Source organism: Rhinopithecus roxellana, chromosome 6, assembly GCF_007565055.1.
Source record: "Rhinopithecus roxellana isolate Shanxi Qingling chromosome 6, ASM756505v1, whole genome shotgun sequence".
In the NCBI taxonomy this organism is placed as follows: domain Eukaryota; kingdom Metazoa; phylum Chordata; class Mammalia; order Primates; family Cercopithecidae; genus Rhinopithecus; species Rhinopithecus roxellana.
The window spans coordinates 106,869,909-106,897,364 of NC_044554.1; the positions used below are offsets into that span (position 1 = coordinate 106,869,909).

The 27,456-nt window shown below is 46.3% G+C and overlaps 2 protein-coding genes and 1 pseudogene across 2 annotated transcripts in view; 1 reads left to right on the top strand and 2 right to left on the bottom strand.

Moving 5' to 3' along the window:
* ESYT2 (extended synaptotagmin 2) overlaps positions 1-4,696 on the bottom strand; it is a 102,996-nt gene extending 98,300 nt beyond the window's left edge. The window contains 1 exon segment of the mRNA XM_030933225.1: positions 4,244-4,696. Coding sequence (XP_030789085.1) covers positions 4,244-4,573 — 330 coding nt within the window. The 5' untranslated portion in view covers positions 4,574-4,696.
* WDR60 (WD repeat domain 60) overlaps positions 3,641-27,456 on the top strand; it is a 132,202-nt gene continuing 108,386 nt past the window's right edge. The window contains exon 1 of the mRNA XM_030933223.1: positions 3,641-3,843. The gene's annotated coding sequence lies outside the window, so the exon portion shown is untranslated. The remainder of the gene's footprint in view (positions 3,844-27,456) is intronic.
* Positions 4,641-15,104, bottom strand: LOC115898197 (annotated as a pseudogene).

Below are 27,456 nucleotides of genomic sequence, written 5' to 3' on the forward strand. Positions count from 1 at the left end.
TTCTTCACAGTCCTGAGCATGGTGGCATGCACCTGTAATCCCAGCTACCTGGGAGGCTCACGTAGGTGGTTTGCTTGAGTCTAAGAGTTCAAGACCAGCCTGGGTAACACAGCGAGAACTTCCTCTCTTTAAAGAATAAAAAAGGCTGGGCGCGGTGGTTCACACCTGTAATCCCAGCACTTTGGGAGGCCGAGGCTGGTGGATCACCTGAGGTCAAGAGTTTGAGACCAGCCTAGTCAACATGGTGAAACCCTGTCTTTACTAAAAACACAAAAATTAGCCAGACATGGTGACAGGCACCTGTACTCCCAGCTACTTGGGAGGCTGAGGCAGGAGAGTCACTTGAACCTGGGAGGCAGAGATTGTGGTGAGCCGAGACCATGCCACTGCCCTCCATCCTGGGCAACAGAGTGAGACTCCATCTCAAAAATAAATAAATAAATAAATAAATAAAATAATAAATAAATAAATAAATCTTCTCTTCTCTACCCCGAGTAGTCTAATTGTCCAGGGCCCATTAACACTGGGTAGACATTTAAACAACAAAAAGCCCTGTCCTCAATTCATCCAGCCTGCCAAGCCTTTCCCCTAAACAGTTGGAACATAACTGTTTATGGGAAAATAAGTGAAGAAAAATAACACTTTATTTTAAAGCTGTAGGACCAAACTTACAGAATTATCACAGTTAAGTGAGAGCCATTTTTCATATCCTAATAGCCTAAATCAGGAAGAGTATACATTTTTTCTCAAAGTATTAATACTCTTTATCTCGTTTCCATATCCAGCTCAGTTTTTACTCAGTAAGAAGAAGAAAAGCTGTCAGTGAATATATACAAAGGTGAAGTGAGGAAATCGGTATCTCATTAATTCATGTTTTCCTATGTTTCCACTCTGCTATGAATTAATGGTTGTCAACGACATACTATGAAAACGAGTACAGTCTTTGGGATATACAAATATATCTTGTTCAAGGCAAAATATCAGCCCAAAGTTCAGAAACCCCAAGAATCAATGTATGTATGGTAAAAATCAAAGTACTGGTAATATTGGCCAGGGATGGTGGCTCACACCTGCAATCCCAGCACTTTAGGAAGTCTAAGTGGGAGGATCCCTCGAGGCCAAAAGTTTGAGAACAGCCTGGACAACACGGTAAGAACTCATCTCTAGAAAAATAAAAACAAAAACAAACCCAAAGTGCAAGTAATATCGAAATCTTAACTTTTCTTATTCATAGCTTCTTCTATTATTGATGTGCTTTGACCTCCCCCCGCAAAACCCCTGCCACACAGCAGAATTTCAGGCACATTTCGAGACCATGCAACCTGCTGGTTTTATGATGAAAACAAAGTATATTATACTTTTAATAAATATCATAAAATAAATACATAAGAATACTTTAAAAGATATTTTTAAAATCTCTCTAAAACTGTGAACACAATCACTGTCAAGCTTCATGTGAATCCTTCAAGAAATGTCTTAAGCAACCTAGGCACATTGAAGTCTGTATGTGTGGGATTATGAGCTCAGGTACAAATTTGGAATTAACAAGTAAAACATTCTGGAGCAAATATAAATTCTTCATAGGGTGAACACCATGGTTCGTCAGTTTAAGTCACACAGATTAAAAACTCAGAAAGAATCTTTGGCTAAATTACATTTGTATTCTGTTTTTTTCTAAAAAAAAGAATTTCAGGCTAGGCACGGTAGCTCACGCCTGTAATCCTAACACTTTAGGAGGCCAAGGCAGGCAGATCACGACGTCAAAAGATCGAGACCATCCTGGCCAACATGGTGCAACCCCATCTCTACTAAAAATACAAAAATTAGCTGGGCGTGGTGGTGCATGCCTGTAATTCCAGCTACTCGGGAGTCTGAGGCAGGAGAATGGCCTGGGAGGCTGAGGTTGCAGTGAGTTGAGATCGTGCCACTGCACTCCAGCCTGGTGACAGAGCAAGACTCCGTCTCCAAAAAAAATAAATAAATAAAAGAATTTCAGTTCTTCAATAGGGCAGCAATTGCATCTGTTTATTTATCACAAGAAAACAGTCTGTGTGGCCAGGCACGGTGGGTCACGGCTGTAATCCCAGCACTTTGGGAGGCCAAGGCAGGCGGATCACGAGGTCAGGAGTTCGAGATCAGCCTGGCCAACATGGTGAAACCCTGTTTCTACTAAAAATACAGGAATTAGCTGGACATGGTGGCGCGCGCCTGTAATCCCAGCTACTCGGGAGGCTGAGGCAGGAGAATTGTTTGAACCCTGGAGGCGGAGGTTGCAGTGAGCTGAGATCACGCCATTGCACTCCAGCCTGGGGGACATGGAGAGACTCCGTCTTAAAAAAAAAAAAGAAAAGAAAATCTGTGGTTCACGAAGATTTTTAACAAGCGAATTTGATATTGGCCAATAACCAAGTTCTATGAAAGTCAGCATCATCACTTCCTGCAAATTTCAGCATTGATTACGTTGCTGTTTTGGTAATGGACGGTAATGGACTCTGTTTTTAGCCACTTTTAAATATTATGCATCGTAGTGTAATACAGACACAAAATGTCACTTTAAAGTCCTTTTCCATTTCCAAGCGCAGCTCTTCTGTTCTTAAGTTTTTCCCACCTCGGTTCCTCTAACTTCCCGTTTTCTACACGCCCCTCGATTTTTCCCACTGCTAGCAAAAAGCTGTACCATGCCAGTCACCTTGGTTCTCCAAATACGACTGTCCCTCATGCTCACCACGCATCGGCAGAACTGTACATTCCCAAGTCCCTTACATTATATTCTTACTCCAGTTGCAATCTGTCGTCACAAAGTAGCAACTACTATCTTCTTGTCCTGGGCACGCCTCCTTTCTAATTCTTGTTTGCCATCTGTGTCATGCCTTACTTCTCACTGGAAACAAGGACCTTTTCTCCTCTAAAGGAAAATGACCCTTCCGAAACCCACTGCTGGCCACCTTTACCCCAAAGTTTACATTAAGCCTAATGGAAGCATCATTAAAATCCTCTTTCTTGCAGTGTGAAACTGTGACGCCAAGTCATGGCTAAGAAAGAATTAGGGAATGACAAGAAAAAGATATGAAGCCAACTCTTAGTGTCTATAGTCCATAAATATATGAGGTAAAGAATTGCCAGAGTTAAAAATAAAATAACATTATGACTTTTGCTATTGCTGCAACTCTTCCAAAACTTCGTGCCACACACACACATTCACACTGGATTCAGCTCGACCCCATATAAAAATGCTCAGTCTCACAATTATACTTGCAAAAAAGTGGAACAATCTTTCAATTATCTAAAATCTCCACATCTTTCAGGAGATACTCACTGCCCTTGAAACGCGTCTGAAACAACAAAGACATGAGTGAGTCCTCTCCGAGGAGAAGAAAAAGTTAACTTCTCCCCCACCAGCTGTCAATACATTTTTTTTTTAAACAGAGAGAAGCAAAAGCTGAAGCCACTTGGAGCATTTCCAGGCCGGCAGGGCGTTGGGAAGGAGCACGAGAATCGCGCTGGGCGCTCTGAGAGCCGAACCGGCCGCTCAGGCCCCTAAAGAGACCCCGCGGGCGGCACCAGAACTAAGCGTGCGCTCCGGCAGCGCCGCGGCTGAAGAGGGGACGCCACGCCCGGTACCTGCCGCTGGCGCTCGGGGTCCGCAGGCCGGGGGAGGGAAGCGGGCTTTGTGAGGAGGAGTCTCCAGGAAGCCGCGCGGGACAGCGAGGGCAGACGCGCCCTGGACCCGGAGCGTGGGCGGGCGGGGAAGCGGAGAGGGGGGACGCCCGACTCGGACGGCGGGAAGGCACGGAGCACTCAGGACTTGGGCGTGAGCGGAGGGCGGCGGCCCCAGGCGGACAGGTTCGCAGGGAGTGGGCCGGAGGCTGGGGCGGGGCTGAGGGCTGCACTCGCCCGAGTGGGTAGGTCGCGGGCAGGGGAGCGCCTGCGTGGACAGGCTGGGAGTCGGGGCTGGGAGTCGGGGCTGGGGGTCGGGGCGGGGCGGGGCGGGTTCTGCACTCACCTAGGCTGGCAGGTCGCTGGAACAACCCCGGGGGTCGGGGCTGGGGTCTGCACTCGCCCAGGCGGGAGGGGAGCGCCTGCCTGGAACGGGGTGGGTGGGGGACTGCGAAGGCGGGAGTCGGGGCGGGGCTGGGGTCTGCATTCACCCAGGCGGCAGGTCGCGGGAAGGGGAGCTCCTGCCTGGACGAGGAGGGATCGGGACCGGAGGCCGGGGTCGGGGCGGGCAGGGGTCTGCACTCACCCAGGCGGGCAGGTCGCAGGCGCGCACCCCCAGGCGCACGGCGCGCTCCTCGTCCTCCAGCAGCGCCAGCGCGCGGCACAGGCGCAGGGCCTTGAGGCTGCGGCTGCGGCGGCACCAGGCGAGCAGGGCGAGGGCCAGCAGCACCCAGCTGAAGCTGAGCCCCAGGTAGCCCAGCGCGTACACGGGCAGCAGCAGCGCGAAGCTCCGCGCCAGCTGCGCCAGCAGCCCGGGCAGCTCCAAGCTCAGCACGCCCCCGGGGTTCTCAGGCGCCGCGCGGCCCCCAGCCCCGCAGGCGCCCGCCTCCGGGCCCTCGCCCCGGGCGCCGCTCATCGCCCCGCCGTGCCGCGCTGCCCTCCCGGCCGAGGCGGGCTGGGTGCTCGCGCTGATCCCGGGCGGCTCAGCCCCGCGCCAGCGCCCCTCTGAGGGGACGCGGCTCCGCCGCACGCCCGCCTCTTCCCGGGACGGCGACGTCATCACGCGGGGCGGGAGCGGCGTGGGCCTGGGGCTGGCACGTCACCGGGAGTGGGCGGGGTGGATATGGCGTCATCACGCGGGGCGGGCCGTGGGCCGGGTTGACGACTACTGGAGTGGGCGGGGCAGGCGCACGACGTCATTACGCGGGGCGGTGTGTCTCGGCTGGCGGGAGTCGGGACTGCGAAGGACAATGCTGGTTGCGTGGGTCGCGAGTGCCTGCGTCTTCTCCGAGCCCCCGCTCCGCAGGGCACCCTCCCCACTCGCCGGTGGCCTCGGAGCCGGCGGGCGGTTCTGGCGCGGCGTCGCGCCGCGGCGTGGGACTCCCGAGGCGGCTTCCGGGTGCGTGGCTGTGCTCGTCGAGGCGCGGGAAGTTGCCGTCGTCAAACCCGAAGACTGACCGCCTCTGGGAGCTGCCGGCAGGCGTGGGGGTGCGCGGCCGCTGAGCGCATCCGGGGTGGCGGGGGGATGAGAGGGCAGCGTCCCTGTTTGCGGTAACTCCCCGGCCACGAGGACCGGTGACGAGGGCGCCCTCCGGAGGTCAGACGGGCGTTGCTGGCGGGGGTCCTCCAGCATTTTTTCGGTGTGAGGTTGCCTAGCCAGTGTGCAAGGTTGTGGCTTTTGCGCAGTCTCTCGGGATGGTCTTGTCCGGCATTCTGGCGTGAGAGCGCTGCCTCTGTGGCCCTTCCCACTCTGCTTGTCAGGGTTTTAGACACGAACGACTCCGTTGTGAACCTGACAACTCTCACGCAGTTCAGTTGGCTTTAAGATGCCTTTAATCCCAAAAACCCTCCCTGAGGGGTACGGTAGTGCCGGGCAAAGACCACCGCAAGCTCCCAAGGGACGCTGTTGACACCCGGGAACTCACGCCGGGCACCACGCGGCTTCGCCAAAGGTGTTAATATTGTGGCCAACTATTAATAGCTGTTTCAGACGACTAATTTTGGGCCTTGCCTGTGATTCCTGAGATCATTTTTCAGTTAACTCAAAAACACGACTATTGATCACTTTATTTTCCAGTGAATTCAATCGAGATAATTATATTTGTTTTGAAATCTCTTTCAAGGAAACTTCAAATAGTAGCAAAGAACATCCTAGTTGACTGTTTTTGAGCATTTTCAGTGAATTCCAAGGAAATTTTTAGTGAATTTGTAACAGAGTAGGGCACTGGCAGGTACTGAATGAGTAAACAAATGCCCAGAAGAAGCAGGGTCACCTTTCCATGGGAATCTCTCCCCTTATTCCTGTGTCTGCCAAATTTTGTGTGCATATGTATGTGGAGATTATATCACATAGGTAAAACATTGCAGAGTCTAAACGCTCAACTCCAGGCAAGGGCAGTAAACCCCAAGGAAGGGGTGGAAGTGGTTTCCCTTTTCTTACTCTTCACAGTCCCTGGTTTGCTGCAGCAGCAAATTATATTATGTAGATTGTAAATATGCGACCGGTTAATGCTCCTAACACCACCTTTCATTCAAAGCTAAACCTCAACACAAAAGCAAGTAATTGCCTTGTTGACGCAGAAAGGAGCCTGAGCTTTTCTTTTGCAGCTTTCCTCTACTGGAAAATTGTAGGTTCACATCCTACAAAGACTTGCATAAACATAAGCCCCGTAAAACATTCTGTAATCCCAGTACTTTGGGAGACGGAGAAGGGCGGATCACGAGGTCAGGAGATCAAAACCATCCTGGCTAACATGGTGAAACCCCGTCTCTACTAAAAAGAACAAGAAATTATCTCGGCATGGCGGCATGCACCTGTAGCCTCAGCTGCTCCGGAGGCTGAGGCAGGAGAATTGCTTGAACCTGGGAGGCGGAGGTTGCAGTGAGTCGAGATCGCGCCACTGGACTCCAGCCTGGGTGACATAGTGAGACAACATCTCAAAAAAAAAAAAAAAAAAAAATCCTGTGCCATGTACCATCCAGTGGTTGACCCAAGGATGTAAACTAGATTGAAGAGAATGTCCCGTGTTGCGTGCCAGTCAGCCCGAGTGTCCTCAGCTTCTCTCTGTGTGAGTCCCGGGCTTCCAGCCCCTCCCTGTGATTAATTGCCTGCAGAAAGCAGATCGTAAGGCCCTACCACAATTCAATCTTACAGGTGTCCAGTCTGACTGCAGGTCCAACTGGGCTCTTAGATTTTTGCTAACATTATAACTCCTCAATCTCCTGTGATCTTTCATGACCCCTCCATCCTTTCCTTCTTGTAACAAGAAAAAGTCTTGTAGACAAGGAAAAGTGCTGCTTTCTCTGGAGTGTCATTCCGAGTGCTCTGGTGCACAGCTGCGAAGTTCCAGCCTCCTGGTTTCAGAGGACAGTGCTGTCTTCTGCTTAGGTTCAACTCTTCTTGCTTTTGGGTCCTCCCCAACACCTCTAAATATGTCTCATTGTGGAGGGTGGGAGCACGTGCTCTGCATCTCTTCCTTTTGGAGGTTATAACAGCAAATTAAATACACTGGGGACAGTGAAAGCCAGGTTTCTTGCTGTTGGAGAAAGTAAAAACATGGAAGAGGGATGGCTATAAAGAACACTGAGGGATTGGATTGGAACTGCAAGTGGTAGTATGAACTCGTTTTTAAAAATATATACAGATATTATAAAGATAGTTGTATGTTTGTGCATGCATGTGTAGGTATATGTGCATATAAACACAGAAATATTTTCTAGTTCTGTCTGCTGAGTATCTAGACGCAATGGTACCCCAGTACCAATGATCACAGTTAGCCCCTAGATCTTAAATTCTAAATAAAGTTTTCCAACAAAAGGAATCAGGACTCTTTGGAGAAATGGTTAATTTCAGGGCTGGAGTGAAAGTACAAGATGATCCTGAATTACTTTGTTGTTCAAGGAAGTGAGGAAGTGCTCAAAGATTCACAGGAGATCAGAGGACATGGAAAGTAGCTGGAGGGAGTTCTTGCTGGTGAAATCTAGGACAATTTGAGCAACAAAACAAAGAATGATACTGGCAGATTACCACTGAATGAGCAAAATAGTCCACACTGATGTAGATAAACCATTGATGAATGCAGGGAAAATAGTGGAGAAGGGGAGGTTCTTCTTTATAGTAGAATGTGAACTAATAAATGAAGAAGGAATTATGAGAATGGAAATCATCATTTACCAATCACTATAGTGGTGTTGTTGCAGGAGTGAGCTATAAATGGAGGCTCAAGGGGCTAGGTGGAGATTTGATGAGGAATGAGAGTGGATATCTTTCTTCAGCATACTTTTCCATTACAAAGAGGAAAATTCCATTTACAAAGAGGAGACTTTCTGGTGGGAAACGCCAGCAGACACCAGCGTGGCCAGGTAATGTGGCACCTGTCACCAGTGGAGAAAAGTTGAAACTGAGTCCCTGTGTGGTGTGCTGAGAAGAGCACAGCAGCACGCCTGACACTTCTGCCAGAAACCACGGCCTCAGTCTAGCCTAGGGAATATCAGACAGACCCAGAAGGAAGGCCATTCTGTTTTCTTTATTACTGTCATGAGCCAGGAACAGTGGCTCACGCTTTGGGAGGCTGAGGCAGAAAGATCACTTGAGGCTGGGAGTTCAAGACCAGCCTGGGCAACGTAGTAAGACTCCATCTTTCAAAAAAAAAAAAATCTTAAAATTGCCCTGGCATGGTGGCATGAGCCTGTAGTCCCAGCTACTAAGGAGGCTGAGGCAAGAGTATCACTTGAGCCCAGGAATTCAAGGCTGCAGTGAGCTATGACTGCACCACTGCGGTCTAGCCTGAGTGACAGGGAAACCCTTTCTCAAATAAATAGTCATAAGAGACAGGATGAGACTAAGAATTGTTCCAGATCGTATGAGACTGAAGAGACGTAACAACGCCTTGCCATGTATGTTCCTAGGAGGTCCCAGACATGGGACAAGAAGTGTGGGCACAGTTGGTGAAGCTTGGGTGGGATCTATGGGTTGGACAATGTGTTGATACTGATTTCTGCATTGGAACAACCCTTCCAACAACTCCACCTAGTGGAGGTGATCCTTGTTTTTAGAGTATTTGGGGGGTGCCATGGTTTGAATGTGTCTTTTCCAAAATTCAGATGTGGAAACCGAATGACCAAGGCCTGGTGTGGTAGCTCACCGGTAATCCCAGCACTTTGGGAGGCTGAGGCAGGAGGATCACTTGAGCCCAGGAATTCAAGACCAGCCTGGGCAACACAATGGGACCCCGTCTCGACAAAAAATTTAAAAATTACGTTGGCATGGTGGCATGTGCCTGTAGTCCCAGCTATTCAGGAGGCTGAGGTAGACCTTGGCATGGTGGCATGTCCCTGTACTCCCAGCTATTCAGGAGGCTGAGGTGGGAGGATCACTTAAGCCCAGGAGATCAAGGTCGCAGTGAGCTCTGGTCACGTCACTGCACTCCAGCCTGAGCCACAGAGTGAGACCCTATCTCAGAAAAAAAAAAAAAAAAAAGAAAGAAAAAGATACTTAGTGGTCAGTGTGATGGTGTAAGGAGGTGAGGCCATGAGGTGACTAAGCCATGAGGCTCCTCCCTGTGGATGGAGGTAGTGACCTTGCAGACGAGGTTTCTGGCCAAGTGAGCACTCAGCACTCCTCCCCTCACCAACAAGGTGCTGTCTTGGAAGCAGAGGAGCCCTCACCAGACATCAAACCTCTTGGTATCTTGATCTTGGATTTCCCAGCCTCCAGAATGGTAACAAATAAATTTCTGTTCTTTATAAATTACCCTATCTCAGGTACTTTGTTATAGCAGCATGTGGGTGCCGAGGCAAGAGACTGAAGGCACAAACTGTGTCAGTATAATAAAATAGTTAGAATAGTTATAATACAAACTAGATATAGAGATGATCATGGGCATTATCAATCATTAGTATAAACATTATTAATCATTAGCTTTTACTATTACTCTTTGTTGTATTACTCATATTACCAAGGAATAACTGGCGGGTATAGGGTCAGATACTGAAGGGACATTGTGAGAAGTGACCTAGAAGGCAAGAGGTGAGCCCTCTTGTCACACCTGCATAAGGGCCGCTTGAGGGATCCTTGGTCAAGTGGTAACAACAGTGCCTGGGAAGGCACCTGTTACTTAGCAGACCGCGAAAGGGAGTCTCCTTTCCTTGGAGGAGTCGGTGAACACTCTGCTCCACCAGCTTCTTGTGGGAGGCTGGGTATTATCCAGGCCTGCCCGCGGTCATCCGGAGGCCTAAACCCCTCCCTGTAGTGCTGTGCTTCAACGGTCACACTCCTTGTCCACCTACATGTCCCTCCCATACTCCTGGTTCCTCTTTGAAGTTCTTAGAAGATAGTAGAAGAAATAGTGAAAGTCTTAAAGTCTTTGATCTTTCTTATAAGTGCGTAGAAGAAAACGCTAATGTATGCTGCTTTCCCTCTCTGCTTCAGCTACCTAAAAGGGAAGGGCCCCCTGTCCTATGATCACATGCCTTGCCTGACCTTATCAATCACTTGGACGACTCACCCTCCTTACCCTGCCCCCTTGCCTTGTATTCAGTAAATATCAGCACGCCCAGACATTGGGGGTCACTGCCGGTCTCCGCGTCTTGTTGGTAGTGGTCCCCTGGACCCAGCTGTTTTCCCTTTATCTCCTTATGACTTTATTTCCTACAATCTCTCGTCTCTGTACACGGGGAGAACACCCGCTAAGCCCTGTAGGGCTGGACCCTACAACAGTGCAAAGTGGGCTAAGATAGGAAGTGATGAATAATCATATTTGAAGCTCTTTCTCAAATGATTCAGAAAAAGACTAATGATAATGAATGTCTGTGTGTAGATAGATGATAGAGAAAAGTGGAGCAATGTGTGAGGCTAGCAATGGGAATTTGGGTGGTGGAGATAAGAGAGTTTTGTTTTTGTTTGTTTGCTTTTTTTTTTTAAGATGGGGTCTTGCGGCCGGCCATGGTGGCTCATGCCTGTAATCCCCGCACTTCGTGAGGCCGAGGTAGGTGGATCACCTGAGGTCAGCAGTTCGAGACCAGCCTGGCCAACATATTGAAACCCTATTTCTACTAAAAATACAAAATTAGCTGGGTGTGGTGGTGTGTGCGTGTAATCCCTGCTACTCGGGAGGCTGAGGCAGGAGAACCACTTGAACCAGGGAGGCAGAGGTTGCAGTGAGCGAAGATGGTGCCACTGCACTCCAGCCTGGGCAATGAGAGCAAAACTCCGTCTCAAAAAAAAAAAAAAAAGATGAGGTCTTGCTGTGTTGCCCAGGCTGGTCTTGTACTCCTGGGTTCAGGCAGTCCTCCCACCTTGACCTCCCAAAGTTCTGGGATTTCAGGTGTGACTCACCACGCCCGGCCAAAGACAAGGGAGCTTTTTATACTTGCATATGTTCCCTAAGTTTGAAATTATTTCAAAATTTATTTTTAAAGCCCATATTTCAATGAAATGGCCAATTAAAAATGCATATTTGATTGAATCTCTTCCCTGCTTATAAAATATTTCCTTTTCTGAAGGTATGAAGTTAAAGCTCCTTAGTGTGACAGAGCTTTTCAAAATGTGACCGGACTTGTCTGGCCACAATTCCAGCCACTTTTTCCTATGTGGTGTCATGCTGCCAGTTATTCCCAAATCACTGGATATGGTTTGGATGTCTGTCCAAATCTCATGTCGAACTGTGATTCCCAATGTTGGAGGTGGGGTCTGGTAGGAGGTAATTGCATCATGGGAGCGGATCCCTCATGAATGCTTTTGCACCATCCCCTTGGTGTTGAGTGAATTCTCGCTCAGTTAATTCACGTGAGATCAAGTTGTTTGAAAGAGTCTAGGACCTCTCCCTTCTCTCTCTTGCTCCCTCCCTCACTATGGGACATGCCTGATCCCACTCTACCTTCTGCCATGAGTAAAAGCTACCTGAGGTCTCACCAGAAGCTGAGCAGATGCTGGCACTATGCTTGTACAGTCTGCAAAACCCTGAGCCAATTAAACCTCTTTACTTTGTAAATTACCCAGCCTCAGGTATGTCTTTACAGTGACACAAAACGATCTAACATACCATCTCTGTGCCTGGACATTCTTCTTGTCCTGTTGGTAAACTGCTATTCACATTTCAAAGTCCAGTGTGTGTGTGTCCACCTCTGGGACAGCTTTTGTGGTGTCTTCCTCACCACAACAGTCATCTCTGTACCTTGTGCTCGTCACTGAAATCACCTTATATACTGAATACAGCTCCGCTTCTTTGGGCTTGTCTCTTTTTGGAGATGCTGGTTCTCAGGAGCCCCAGAGGCAGCCCTGTGCATATGAGGGGGATCCCCAGTATTCTTGGGGGAAGTTTGAATTTGATGGTACGTATTAGAATCCCCAACTAAAGCCATATGTCAAGTCATAAGCTCCATTTTAGTTTTTATCAGTAATGAGGATGATATTTTGCATGGCTTAGCAAATGCCAAATGCATGGGTCCTCTACTTGGGTCTTCTAAGGTGAAGTCAAGGTGTTGGCTGAGCTTGTTCTCGTGGGAGCTCAGGATCCTCTCCTAAGCTCGTTTAGTGCATTGGCAGAGGTCAGTTCCCTACAGGGTTGTGGGACTGAGGTCCCACTTCATGCTGGCTCTTGGCCTTCTGTGTGGCCCTCCACAGGCCTCTCGCAACACGGCGTTTGCTTTGTCTTCTTCCAGGACAGCCCATGTGTTCTCTCTGACATGTTGGCTTTGTTTTTTTAAGATCAGGTCCACCAGGATCATCTCCCTTTTGACTAATTCAAAGCCAGCTGATTACTAGACTAATCACAGGAGTGACAGCCCATCACATTCACAGGTTCTGCCCACCCTCAAGGAGAGAGGACTATCAAGAGCGTGGACCACAAGGGAGACTTCTACCTGCACTACCTCGTAATTGGTAGAGAGAAGAGGAGCATTGACTGGCCTTCTGAAATTCCAAAAAGTAGTTCAATTATGGTTTTTCTGTAATAGTGGATAATTTATAAATTTATAAAACAGGGTTATAATTTTGTCATTCCATACATTTTCATCTTTCCTAAATGCTTATAATTCAGGTAATGTATAATCACCATAATAATAAAATTAGTAATAACTTTAATAACTGAGAGTCCATTCTCACATGGCTATAAAGAAAAACCTGAGATTGGGTAATAGATAAAGAAAAGAGGTTTAATTGGCTCACAGTTCCTCAGGCTGTACAGGAAGCATGGCGGCTTCTGCTTCTAGGGAGGCCTCAGGGAGCTTCCAGTCATGGCAGAAGGGAGAGTGGCAGTGGGCATCTTATGTGGCAGGAGGAGCAGGACCTAGAGAGAGGGGGAAGGAGCCACACTTTTAAACAACTAGGTCTCACGAGAACGCGCTATCGTGACACAGTACCAAGGGAATGGTGCTAAATGATTCATGAGAAACCGCCCTGTGGGCCAGTCACTGCCCACCAGGCCCCACCTCCAGCCCTGGGGATTGCAATTCAACATGGATTTGGGCAGCGACACACATCCCAACCGTGTCAATAACATTTACTGAGTGCTTGGTTTGCGCTGGGCACCATGCTGGGTTCTTTGAGTGCTTGGTTTGCGCTGGGCACCATGCTGGATTCTTTGAGTGCTTGGTTTGCGCTGGGCACCATGCTGGGTTCTTTGAGTGCTTGGTTTGCGCTGGGCACCATGCTGGGTTCTTTACCGAGTGCTTGGTTTGCTCTGGGCACCATCCTGGATTCTTTACATAGTTACTCATTGAATCTTCACAGTTGCTCTACAGGGTGGCTCCCATTTTTATAGAAGAGGAAATAGAAGTACAATGTAGTCAAACAAATTGCCCAAATTCACATAGCTACTGAGAGGCCATCAGGGTTATGGACTCAGGCAACTGGACTCCACTGCCAGTGTTAGGCCAGTTCGAGGTCCTTCCACTTAGTGTAATTATCTTGCTTGTGTTAACATTGTAGGTAGGCTTTGTACAGTACTGTGCATACAGACATTATGCTAATATAACTCTATAACACCTGACTGCAAAACCCAAAGAGGATGGGAGAGGAAGGTGGTTGCTTTTTTTTTCTTTTTTTTAAAGAGATGGGGTTTCTGGCTGGGTGCAGTGGCTGGCGCCTGTAATCCCAGCACTTTGGGAGGCTGAGGCGGGCAGATCACGAGGTTAGGAGATCCAGACCTTCCTGGCTAACACGGTGAAACCCCGTCTCTACTAAAAATACAAAAAAATTAACTGGGCGTGGTGGCAGGTGCCTATAGTCCCAGCTACTCGGGAGGCTGAGGCAGGAGAATGGCGTGAACCCGTGAGACGGAGCTTGCAGTGAGCCGAGATCTCACCACTGCACTCCAGTCTGGGCGACAGAGCGAGACTCTGCAAAAAAAAAAAAAAAAAAAAGAGAGAGAGAGAGATGGGGTCTTGCTCTATCACCCAAGCTGGAGTGCAGCCCCCACCTCAAACTTGGCTCACTGCAGCCTCAGCCTCAAACTTGGCTCACTGCAGCCTCAGCCTCAAACTTGGTTCACTGCAGCCCCAGCCTCTTGGGTTGATCCTCTTGCCTCATCCTGAGCAGCTGGAACTGCAGGCACAGCTCACCACACCTGGCTAATTGAAAAAAAAGTTTTAGTGGAGACTGGTCTTACTGTGTCGCCTAGGCTGGTCTCGAACTCTTGTGCTCAAGCAATCCTCCTGCCTCAGCTTTCCAAAGTGCTGGGATTACAGGTGTGAGCCACCTCATCCTGAGGTGGTTGACTTTTGTAACGAACTTGCTTGTTATTTTGAAAAAATGGTTTTTGGCCAGGCGCAATCCCAGCACTTTGGGAGGCTGAGGTAGGAGGATCAAGACCAGCCCCGGCAACGAGGTGAGACAGTGTCTACAAAAAAAGTCAGAAATTAAGAAAAAATGGTTTTGGCCGGGCGTGGTGCTCACGCCTATAATCCCAGCACTTTGGGAGGCCAAGGCAGGTGGATCCCTTGAGGTCAGGAGTTCAAGACCAGCCTGGCCAACATGGCAGAAACCCTGTCTCTAGGAAAAATACAAAATGTAGCCAGGCGTGGTGGTGGGTACCTGTAATCCCAGCTCCTCGGGAAGCTGAGGCAGGAGAATCGCTTGACCCAGGAGGCAGAGGTTGCAGTGAGCTGAGATTGCCACTGCACTGCACCCTGGGTGACAGAGCAAGACTCTGTCTAAAAAAAATGGTTTTGATTGTTTCTATCATAAATTATATATCATGCAATTATAAACAAGTTTATAGTCTGCTGAGGGAGATGGAAATCAGTGTTTAACATTATACAAAAGACGACCTGGGAGAACGCTCACACATGAATCAGATATGGGCCCCAGTGGTGGAGGTTTTCAGTGGAGTGGTGCTGGGCTGACCCTCCAGAGACCAGTGGGCCTCGGCCCGTTGTAAGCTGCAGGGACACCTGCTCCAGGCCGACAAGAGCCTGTGCTGGGGCCATGTGGCCGGAAAGAGTGCCATGCTCTATCGGGAAGCACAGCCAGCCCACAGGCTGGAGCAGAGAGCGATGCCCACGGAGGCCACAAACCTCCTGACTGTCCCTGGGTTTCACCCCCTCTCCGCCAGTCCATCCTGCAACATGCAACCACAGCGTGCTTTTCCCATTTCAGTGACTTACACTTCAAATTTTAATCTTTGTATCACAACATTCCAGGTCCTTTTACAAATGCGATCATGCCTACTTTTCAGCCTCATCTCCAATTGTCCCCCAACTCCCAGTCACAAAACACATGCCATGTACCATAGATTGTAGGCCTGCAAATATATATATATGTATGTATGTATATATATATATATATATATATATATTGTATATATATATATATATTTGACAGGGTCTTGCTCTGTCACCCAGGCTGGAGTGCAGTGGTGCGATCTCAGCTCACTGCAACCTTCACCTCCCAGGTTCAAGCAATTCTCCCCCTTCACTCAGCCTCCTGAGTAGCTGGGATTACAGGTGTGTGCTACCATGCCCAGCTAATTTTTTTGTTTTTGGTAGAGACGAGGTTTCACCATGTTGGTCAGGCTAGTCTCAAACTCCTGACCTCAGGTGCTTCTCCTGCCTCAGTCTTCCAAAGTGCTGGGATTACAGGCGTGAGCCACCACGCCTGGCCCCACATAGTATTTTATTTAGTTTTCTATCTCTAGCATTGTATCACTTCCTAGGGTATCAAATGAACTCCTTATGTCACCTAGTGAATAAAAATGAGGGAAGAAATACTATAAGATGGAATGTAACTGATTGGGAAATGAGCTCTTCAGAAAATAATTGTTCTAGGTCCTTCTCTAGTCTTAAATCCATTTATTCAGCAAATATGGTGGAGCACAGTGAAAAAGAAGATAGTGTCTCAAAGCTCTGTGGATGTTGCTCATTTGGGAAACTCTAGGTTGCTCTGTTTGGCAGTGAGGGAGTGCCGTAGAAGTGGGGTTGACATGAGGTTCACATTCTAGATGGCTGTCTGCTGCTGTGGGGAAGAATGTGCAGATTTAGGGTATAATTCGGAAGTCCTTTGATGGGAGCTTGTGACTGCCAGTGGAAGCTCAGGAAGCGGATCTTAAGAGCTAGACCTGGGGCATCCACGTTGTGTGTGACATTTCCAGATCCTGTGGCTGGCAGGTTTTTGTTTGTTGTTTGTTTGTTTTTTGAGATGGAGTCTCGCTTGGTCACCCAGGTTAGAGTGAAGTGGCACGATCTCGACTCACTGCAAGCTCCACCTCCCAGGTTCAAGCGATTCTCCTGCCTCAGCCTCCTGAGTAGCTGGGACTACAGGCGCCCACCACCATGCCCGGCTAACTTTTGTATTTTTAGTAGAGACGGGGTTTCACCACATTGGTGACGCTGGTCTCGAACTCCTGACCTTGTGATCTACCCGCCTTGGCCACTCACAGTGCTGGCATTATAGGCGTGAGCCACTGTGCCCGGCTGAGGCTGGCAGTTTTATTCCTCACATTCAACAAAGAGTAGGCAGCTCTTCTAGTGTCACCATTTCCTCAACTGACATAGTGTGACCTCCTGGTTAGGAAGGTGGGCTTTACCATCAGCCCGTCTACCTGCCTGAGTGACCTTGGGCAAGCTAATTAGCCTTTCTGGCCTGCAGTCTCCTCATACACTTATGGCATGAGAATTAAGCGAATTACCAAATGGCCAGCACTGAGTTTGGTGCCTTGCTTGGAGCGGTCACTAAGTAAATGATAGCTGTCACAGACATCACCTTTCCTGCCTTCCTTTTCGTTCATGTCAAGTGCTGACGAGTGGAAGTGAAGAAGGTCATAGTGACGTGTCTAACACCAGAGTGCAGGAAATGAGAAAGGCTTATTGGTTCTGCTCTTAATTTCTCTAAGACGAAGAGCTGAGTTATTGGCCTTTGTGTCTGAAGCAAGTAGAAAGATATAAAACTATAAGCTGATTCATAGTTAAAATAGTGTCTGCAAAGCAGGCACCATATTGTGTATCTGTATTTTCTGTCTACAGGAAGACCATGGAATCAAAGCACAGAGTGCTAGTAGATGTCTACTCAGATGCTCCTTAACACAGGATTTGAGATTCTACTCTCTGTGAGGACAGTAAGTGGAATCTTCTCTAAGTAACACCCACATACTGGAGCAAATGCAGATTATATGAACAGCTAAGTATCAACAGGATCTGCACTCCACCTTGCTGAAGATTGGCTTTTTTTTTTTTTTAGACGGAGTCTCGCTCTGTTGCCCAGGCTGGAACGCAGTGGCACGATCTCAGCTCACTGCAGCCTCCACCTCCTGGGTTCAAGTGATTCTCCCACCTCAACCTCCTGGGTAGCTGGGACTAGAGGTGTGTGCCACCATGCCCAGCTAATTTTTTTCTGAGACGGAGTTTCACTGTTGTTGCCCAGGCTGGGTTTCAGTGGCGTAATATCAACTCACTGCAACCTCCGCCTCTTGGGTTCAAGCAATTCTCCTGCCTCAGCCTCCTGAGTAGCAGGGATTTCAGGCACCCACCACAACGCCTAATTTTTTTGTTTGTTTGTTTGTATTTTTAGTAGAGACGGGGTTTCACCATTTTGGCCAGGCTGGTCTCAAACTCCTAACCTCAAATGATCCACCCACCTCAACCTCCTAAAGTGCTGTGATTACAGGCGTGAGCCACTGCACCCAGCCTCCTTTTTGTATTTTTTGTAGAGATGAGGTTTTGCTATATTGGTCAGGCTGGTCTTGAACTCCTGACATCAGGTGATCCACCCACCTCGACCTCCCTAAGTGCTGGGATTACAGGCTGAGCCACCATGCCTGGCCAAGATTGGCTTTTATGTTTAAGCTAAATTACAAACTAAAACGCAACAGAGGCATATCTCGGTAGATTTAGAGGTTTACTTTGCTGAGGTTGAAGACATGCCAGGGAAAAAGAGACACAAGTTACAGTAGGATCTGTGTCCTGTGCTTTTCCAAAGAGGGTTTTGGGAACTGTAGTATTTAAAGGGGAATGTGCAAGCAGGAGGGTTGGGAAAAAGGAAGGAGAAAGAGAGGGTAGGCAGTGAGGCTGTGGTTGCATTCCTGTGGGGCACTGGTCAGTGTGAGTCTACTTTACATGTGAAAAGAAAGGAGTTGGGGGAAAGTCAATCATGCATTCTTCTCCAGCTCAGTGGATCTATATTTTGCATGAAATAAAGTAAGCATGTGAATTATAGCCATTGGTTTGGGAACAAAAGGAAGGCAGTCTCTCTCTCTCTCTCTCTCTCTCTCTCTCTCTCCCTCTCTCTCTCTCTCTCTCTCTCTCTCTCTCTCTCTCTCTCTCTCTCTCCCTCTCTCTCTCCCTCTCTCTCTCTCTCTCTCCCTCTCTCTCTCTCTCTCTCCCTCCCCCAGATCTGGAGGGCACCTTTGGGATAAACGTGGGTCACAGAGGCAGATGTGGTTACTCCCCCTGAGAGGTTTTCAGGAGGTCTCTTGTTTACTCATTTCCTTAAAGGGGGAGAGCACGTGGAAATTGGGGTGGGTGGGTGATAAGGAAAATGGTCACATTCTTGTGAGACTTCATTTAGTGCTAGTAAATCTATGTTTCAAATGAGATAAGGTGAAAGTCTTAAGAAAAAAATGGATTGGCCGGGCGCGGTGACTCAAGCCTGTAATCCCAGCACTTTGGGAGGCCGAGACGGGGGGATCACGAGGTCAGGAGATCGAGACCATCCTGGCTAACACAGTGAAACCTCGTCTCTACTAAAAATACAAAAAACTAGCCAGGCGAGGTGGAGGCGCCTGTAGTCCCAGCTACTCGGGAGGCTGAGGCAGGAGAACGGCGTGAACCCGGGAGGCAGAGCTTGCAGTGAGCTGAGATCCGGCCACTGTACTCCAGCCTGGGCGACAGAGCGAGACTCCGTCTCAAAAAAAAAAAAAAAAAAAATGGAGTAAAGGAAGAATCAATTATGTGACCCTTTCTGGAGAGGTGGAGGAACAATTGCTCTCTTTTTTTTTTTTTTTTTTTTTTTTTGAGATGGAGTTTCTCTGTTGTTGCCCAGGCTGCAGTGCAGTGGTGCAGTCTTGGCTCACCACAACCTCCGCTTACCAGGTTCAAGCGATTCTCCTGCCTCAGCCTCCCGAGTAGCTGGGATTACAGGCATGCGCCACCACACCCAGCTAATTTTGTATTTTTAGTAGAGATGGAGTTTCTCCGTGTTGGTCAGGCTGGTCTCGAACTCCCGACCTCAGATGATCCACCTGCCTCAATTTCCCAAAGTGTTGGGATTGCAGGCATGAGCCACCATACCCTGCCCAATTGCTCTCGTTCTATCTTTGTTCTGCACCTGGGAAGATCAGCTTGTGTAAACCAAAAATAAAATTCTAAGGTCCCCCAACCATCTGGATGGACCTCTCCTCTTGGCCAAGGTCATTCCAAAGTTAACCTGAATAATTCTTTCTTTATTTTCTTTTTTTCTTGCTTTAAATCTGCTGTTACTTTTCTTCTGAGATAAAAATCACTGTTTGAAATGGAAGAACATTCCATGCTCATGGATAGGAAGAATCAATATCGTGAAGATGGCCATACTGCCAAGGTAATGTATAGATTCAATGCCATCCCCATCAAGCTACCAATGATTTTCTTCATAGAATTGGAAAAAACGACTTTAAAGTTCACATGGAACCATAAAAGAGCCTACATTGCCAAGACAATCCTAAGTCAAAAGAACAAAGCTGGAGGCATCACGCTACCTGACTTCAAACTATACTATAAGGCTACAGTAACCAAAACAGCATGGTACCAAAACAGAGATATAGACCAATGGAACAGAACAGAGCCCTCAGAAAGAATACCACACATCTTCAACCATCTGATCTTTGACAAACCCGACAAAAACAAGAAATAGGGAAAGGATTCCCTATTTAATAAATGGTACTGGGAAAACTGGCTAGCCATATGTAGAAAGCTAAAACTGGATCCCTTCCTTACACCTTATACAAAAATTAATTCAAGAGGGATTAAAGACTTAAATATTAGACCTAAAACCATAAAAACCCTAGAAGAAAACCTAGGCAATACCATTCAGGACATAGGCATGGGCAGGACTTCATGTCTGAAACACCAAAAACAATGGCAACAAAAGCCAAAATTGACAAATGGGATCTAATTAAACTAAAGAGCTTCTGCACAGAAAAAGAAACTACCATGAGAGTGAACAGGCAACCTACAGAATGGGAGAAAATTTTTGCAATCTACTCATCTGACAAAGGGCTAATATCCAGAATCTACAAAGAACTCAAACAAATATACAAGAAAAAAAAAACAGTCAAAAAGTGGGCAAAGGATATGAACAGACACTTCTCAAAAGAAGACATTTATGCAGCCAACAGACACATAAAAAAATGCTCATCATCACTGGCCATCAGATAAATGCAAATCAAAACCACAATGAGATACCATCTCACACCAGTTAGAATGGCAATCATTAAAAAGTCAGGAAACAGTAAGTGCTGGAGAGGCTGTGGAGAAATAGGAACAGTTTTACACTGTTGGTGAGGCTGTAAACTAGTTCAACCATTGTGGAAGACAGTGTGGCGATTCCTCAAGGTAGTAGAACTAGAAATACCAATTGACCCAGCCATCCCATTACTGGATATATACCCAAAGGATTATAAATCGTGCTACTATAAAGACACATGCACACATATGTTTATTGTGGCACTATTCACAATAGCAAAGACTTGAAACCAACCCAAATGTCCATCAATGATAGACTGGATTAAGAAAATGTGGCACATATACACCATGGAATACTATTCAGCCATAAAAAAGGATCAGTTCATGTCATTGGAGGGACATGGATGAAGCTGGAAACCATCATTCTCAGCACATATCGCAAGGACAAAAAACCAAACACTGCATGTTCTCACTCATAGGTGGGAATTGAACAAGGAGAACACTTAGACACAGGAAGGGGAATATCACACACCAGGGCCTGTCATGGGGTGGGGGGAAGGGTGAACGATAGCATGAGGAGATATACCTAATGTAAATGATGAGTTAATGGCTGTAGCAAACCAACATGGCACATGTATACATATGTAACAAACCTGCACGTTGTGCACAGGTACCCTAGAACTTAAAGTATAATTAAAAAAAATCACTGTTTGGATCTAACTGGTTTATTGTTGTTGTTTTCGTTGTTTTATAATCCAGTAAGTTTGTATTTATATCTCATGGCTAGAGTTCTGAAGTAAAAGCTATAGGATTTTTTTTGTATGATGAGTGTGTTGTGTATTTTTGGCCACAAGATACCAAATTGGTTTACAGGTAAAGAGTACTCGTAAATTAAATAGCCCAAATGCTTCTCAAGTTCACATGACTTAAGTAAAATCTTTAATTGATAAGTTGGTTTTAAAATTGTTGGTTGGTAAAGTAATATTAGTAATGGAGGAACTGGCAACATTTTTGTTTGCATTTATTGATCAAGTGGTTTCATACTTAACCCTGCAGAATACTATAAGGAGTCAAAATTTGCTGTAAGGGTTGTAAAACTCTAAATCAAGCCTAAAATAGAATGATTGTTGCTTGTGTAATTTTTGAAGACATTTAACATTGTAGTTTTAATGAAAACAGCCAAATCTCAAGTTACTAGTAAAATGCCTATGTACTTAACCTTAACTTTATTGCTTAGGTAAATGCCTGCAATTCACAGGCTATACAGATGGTTTACAGGGAAATAACTTTAAATGATGACTGTCACAGTTTTCATAAGTAATCTAGATAAACTATTAAATAAATTAATCAGGTAAATGTAACAGAACGAATGCTTGTAAACAAACTTGTCATAATTTATAATTTAAAGTTATATTAAATAATAAATACTAATTAAATGTCTGGGATTTCCAATTTAAAAATTATAGGAGAACATTAAAAAATGTGTTCTTATTAGATGGTGAATAATTTTTGTCTACTTCAAAGGTTATCTAAAAGTTACATATAAAACCATGTAGGCTGGGCGTGGTGGCTCATGCCTGTAGTTCCAGCACTCTGGGAGGCCAAGGCAGGCAGATCACTTGAGAGTAGGAGTTTGAGACCAGCCTGGGCAGCATAGTAAAATCCCATCTGTAGAAAAATACAAAAATTAGGTGGGCGTGGTGGTGCACACCTGTAGTCCCAACTGCTTGGGAGGCTGAGGCAGGAGAATCACTTGAACCTGGGAGACAGAAGTTGTAGTGAGCTGAGATTGAACCACTGCACTCCAGCCTGGGCAGCAGAGCAAAACTCCATCTCAAAAATAAATAAATAAAACAAAACAAGGTAAAAGGAACCAAGAAATAGGAGAGTTGTAAAGAAAGTTATAGGTATAAAGATGATTTTTTGGTAAGAAGATAAAAGAAAAGTAAGTTTTTATGAGAAAGAATCTTATATGGTGAATTTTTGTCCTAAAATGAAATGGTTGTTCAAGAAAGAGGGATATTTAAGACAAACCAGAAAGCTCAAGCATGTTGTGAATGGTCTACGTAAGTAGCAATACAGTTAGTAAAAAAAAGGAAAATTTTAAAGTTATATAACTAAATTGACTATAATTAAAAGAAATTATAATAGTCTTTATAGATATTGGACTCATTGAAATACACTTGTACAAAACTAAAGAATTGGTTAGAACAAGATTTTTTGAAAATACTGAATTACTCTTAATGCAAGAAGTCCTTAAGTTTTAAATTCTATAATCTGTTTCTCTTTGAAACATTCTTCGGATTGATGTCTCAGAAGCACAACTTCTACTGTACCCTGCTGCTTCAGCTCTTTTGAGAAGGCCTGGGATAGTAACTCTCTCCTTCTCCTTTTATTGGCTACTTTACCTTTTGTTGGCTTTTTAAAAATTAGTAATCTAAGGTAAGGGAGAGAATTTTTGAAAACAGGCAAATGAAAAATCTTTTGGATCTTCCTTTATCTGTATGTCTGTAATATCTGTATGTTTATATGTGTCTTGTGAAAGTGATAGTTCACTACCAAACTATGTGAAAGAGTTCTCATTAATTGACTTAAAGAAAAGTAAGTGCTTATCAGACTCATAAAAGCTAGCTCTGATGCCTTTTTGTTCACGTCACTTTAGTAATATTTGGTAAAATTAATTTGGTAAATTTAATCTCAAAATTCTGTCCAGTAGTTTAAAATCTTAAAGTCATGTAATGTTAAATTAAGTAACCTCAGTTTTTTTCACTGGGAATTTGGGTTACTAAGAATTAAACTAGTAGGAGAGTAAGTGGTGTTTCTGGTGAAGTTTATACAAACACAAGGATGTGGCTTTTGCTAAAGAAAATGTATTTTTTTCTAGTTTGGAGACTATTTAAAAGTCACTTTATATTTTGACTCTTAAACCTTAAACTCTTTAATATTTCTTTTAAAATAAGGAAAAAATTATATAGATGAAACCAAATGGATACAGAAAAAAAAAAAAAAAGGTGTGGAATGAGAAACCTTTGCCTCCTGGGTGGCCATGTGGTCACACTTCTTAAGGAGCTGCAGCTGGGCTACATTCTGTTCCTCAAGGTAAAAGCTACCAGTGGGATTCAGAGACAGATCATACTCATACTCCCAGGGAGTTAGCTCACTGAATGCATAAGGAAATTCAAAATAATAAAAAGCAAAATATTCATCCTTTGGTTATTGTTTTCTGTAATAGCTAAAAGGAAAGTAAAACAGTGCTGGACTGGACCTTAACACTGGACCATGCTCCCATGTGAATCTGTCTCAGCTCAGTCACTAGCCTCAAAGCTACCCAGAAAAGGAAAAATTTAGCCAAGGCAACAAAAGTGACTTCTAAGACCTGCGGTTACTAAGAAGACAGTCAGTGTGGGGGAAGGGCAAAGTCAAGTAACTATTAAAACTAGAGGGTATGATGTAAAGGATTGTTCTATTTTTAGATTGGTATCATGAGCTTCTTGAGAAACATTTATTATAATAGATTGTAAAAATAACTACTGTATTGGACAGTATCCAATGGACAGTATCTCGTTTTAAAGACAGATGTGGACAGTATCTTTAAATGCTACAGAATGAAAGAGCATGATTGGGTTGATGTAGGACCCACAGCTCACTATTAAACAATCCCTGAGGGATATATGTGATCCAATTGCACAAGAGGTTATTCCTGAGAGAATGAACGGCCTAGTGGACTGGATAATTGTCACTGTAAAGTCTGTTTGCCCTGAGAAGGGAACTGCTCAACTCTCCCTATAAAATGCTAAGTGGAGCACCCTGGATGAAGCAGCTGATATGCTTTATATATAAACCATGTGGGACTGGATTTATGATGACTGGGATATTCTCCCCCTGAATATGTCTATTACCCAGGTCATGGTAAATGTTGAGGGTAAAAGAGCCCATTTTATGTGGGCACCTTCGGTGATACTACTGCTTGAGAAGCCTTATCAAATTTTCTGTCCCCCACGAGTCTTACAGATGCTTGATTAAACATTAGGGCAGTTACAAAAAAAAAAAAAAAAAATGGGAAAGGCAAAAGAGAGTTAAAGCACTCGCCCCAGAAGGGTGGTGGAAATCTTTAGATGGTTTTTAAGAAATGAAATAGGGCTGGGCGCGGTGGCTCAAGCCTGTAATCCCAGCACTTTGGGAGGCCGAGACGGGGGGATCACGAGGTCAGGAGATCAAGACCATCCTGGCTAACACGGTGAAACCCCGTCTCTACTAAAAAAATACAAAAATCTAGCTGGGCAAGGTGGCGGGTGCCTGTAGTCCCAGCTATTCGGGAGGCTGAGGCAGGAGAATGGCATAAACCCGGGAGGTGGAGCTTGCAGTGAGCTGAAATCTGGCCACTGCACTCCAGCCTGGGTGACAGAGCAAGACTCTGTCTCAAAAAAAAAAAAAAAAAAAAAAAAAAAAAAAAAAAAAAAAAGAAATAAAATGAAAACTGATGGGGTTAAAACAAAGGTCTTTATGACACCATCAAAAATTGGGTGGACCAAAGGGAACCCCTGCTATTCCCCCAGCATGAAAGGGCCCCTCACAAGTTTTCTGTGTTTGACCCAGATTGGAGAAATTTTAAGAAAAATCAAAAGGCAAAGGTTATAATGAGAAAGCTTACATTGAGGCATGTTAAGATGATTGACAAAAGGGCCTGAGTCCTTTGGCTCAGCTCCCCGTTGGGAACCCAAATCCCTTTTTACTAGAAAAGGTAAAATGGTCTGTGGGTAGAGAAGAAAAGTTCCTGGCATGGGAACATAAACATGTACAGATTTATAGGACTATGAAATTTAAGATGTTTAAATAAGTTTTATGAAATGTAGTTGTGACTCTTACCTACATGTCATATGAAAATGGATATTGTATCTGGCTGAGGAAGTTTCCCCTATCTAGAAATATCAAACTGAAGGCATGTCAGTCTGCCCTTTGAGAAATGTTGATTGTATTACAGGATCTTTGGGGGTTTGATTTTCTGGCTGGAAACCTCTGTGACTGCTGTGCCTTTGCTCAAGATCTCTCCCTGCATCCGGGAGGGATGAGGCACACAGACAAGTGGAGGGTGAACAACACTCACATGAACTTTGTTGAGTGTTACAGCAGCTCAGAGGAGACACACAGTGGATAGCTCGTCTCTGTAGGCAGGTCATCTGTGTGGAGTCTTTAGTTCTTACAGAGAGGAGGCCCTGGAGAAGGCAGCTCTGCTCTGCGCTGGTCGTCCTGATGTCCACAGCTCTCAGTGGAGAGGAGGCTCTGGAGAGGGTGGTTCCTCTCTGCTGTCAGGTTGTCTCTCTGCAGCTCTCAACAGAGAGGGTACTCTTCTTCCTCCTCTGCCCTGCTGTGGCTGAGCCCAGGGCTTTTATGGACCTCAGAGGGGAGGAAGTGCATCCTGATTGGTCCATGGGTGGCCAAGGGCAGCCCCAAAGAGGCACCATGAGCCCCCACTCTGGTGTGTAGGACTGGCAGCCTGGTCTCCAGCCTTCAGGTCCTCCCTGACCTAGAGGTGGGGCCTTACTGGGGGCCTGGCCCCTTTTGCCCAGGAATCAATCTGCCTCCCACTGCCATTCATGGCCCCAACCCCTGCTCAGAGATTGGAGTAGGCGCTAGGAGCAGAGAGAGGCCAGGCAGTGGGAGCAGACACCCCTGAGCCTGCAGAGATGGGGAGCGGGGAGAGGAGGTCTTTCCTGGGGCCCCTGAGGGTGCAGGCTACAGAGACACAGGGTCCTGCACCTGGGAGGGTGGCCACAGCTGCACCTGGGAGGTCACACCCCACCAACTCGGAAGGGCCCAGGGCTCTTGCTTGTTCCCAGCTCCTACCTACTTCAGGAAGTGGGAGGCCCAGGTCTGCAAGTGCAGGTCCAGCTGCTGTAGCTGCACCTGGGAGGGCAGATCCTGCTTGTTCCCCACCACTCCATGGCAAAAGCACAGGGAGGCACAAATCCACAGCCACAGTTTAGGAGGTTGTGGGAACACCCAGAGAGCTCCCGTCCCAACTCAGAAGGGATGTGGCTCCAACCAGCTTCATGGAGTGTGCAGCCCCAGCCAGGCCTCCCTGCTACAGCTGCTGTGATGGCATCAGCCACTGCCATCAGTTGTACATGTTAAATGGGAAGTAGTAAGACTGCCCGAGCCCGCAGAACGTAGGGTAGAAGCTGGAGTTTTGCTTGGGACAAATCCTCCACTTCATAGCCCTCTGTGGAGCATTTACTGGGGCTTATAGCAGAAACCTGTGGGCACTTCCCAATGACTCCTGGGCCTTTGGACTGGAGAGTTTCCACTTGCTATGGAATGTTAACTGAAGCTATCCCTATGCTAATAGGACTAATGGTGCCAAAAAAGGAGTTCCATAATAAAATAAAAATAGTTTGCATAGGATCTTGTTGCCTGGGGCTGCAAGGAGGAGATGCTCATGAGTAGGGAGTTGTTTTTCCCCAGGACTAACTGAGGAGCTGCTGGAGTCTATGGAGCTGGATAAACAGCTCTCATCCAACAAGGGCTGCTTGGTCGTGAATGACAGTTTCCAGAGGAACAAATGACATCTTGTTTGGCAGTCTGCTGCTCTTGTTAAACAAGAGTCAAGGAAGTAATTTTCTTTTGAGTTATTTACAGTTTAGAGCAATTGGGTTTTGTGAACAAATTTACCTTTCTATCTGAGTTTGACTAAATTTGCAAGTTATTTGTGATTTTATGATAGTATAGTTATTCACATACATTTAGTAAGAGCCTGGAGACACTGGTTATTTTACCAGGGCTTTGACTAGAATAACATATTTTTGGCTGGGCATGGTGACTCACGCCTTCAATCCCAGCATGTTGGGAGGCTGAGGCAGGTGAATTGTTTGAGCTCAGGAGTTCAAAACTAGCCTGGGCAACATGGCAAAACCCCGTCTCTACAAAAAGTAC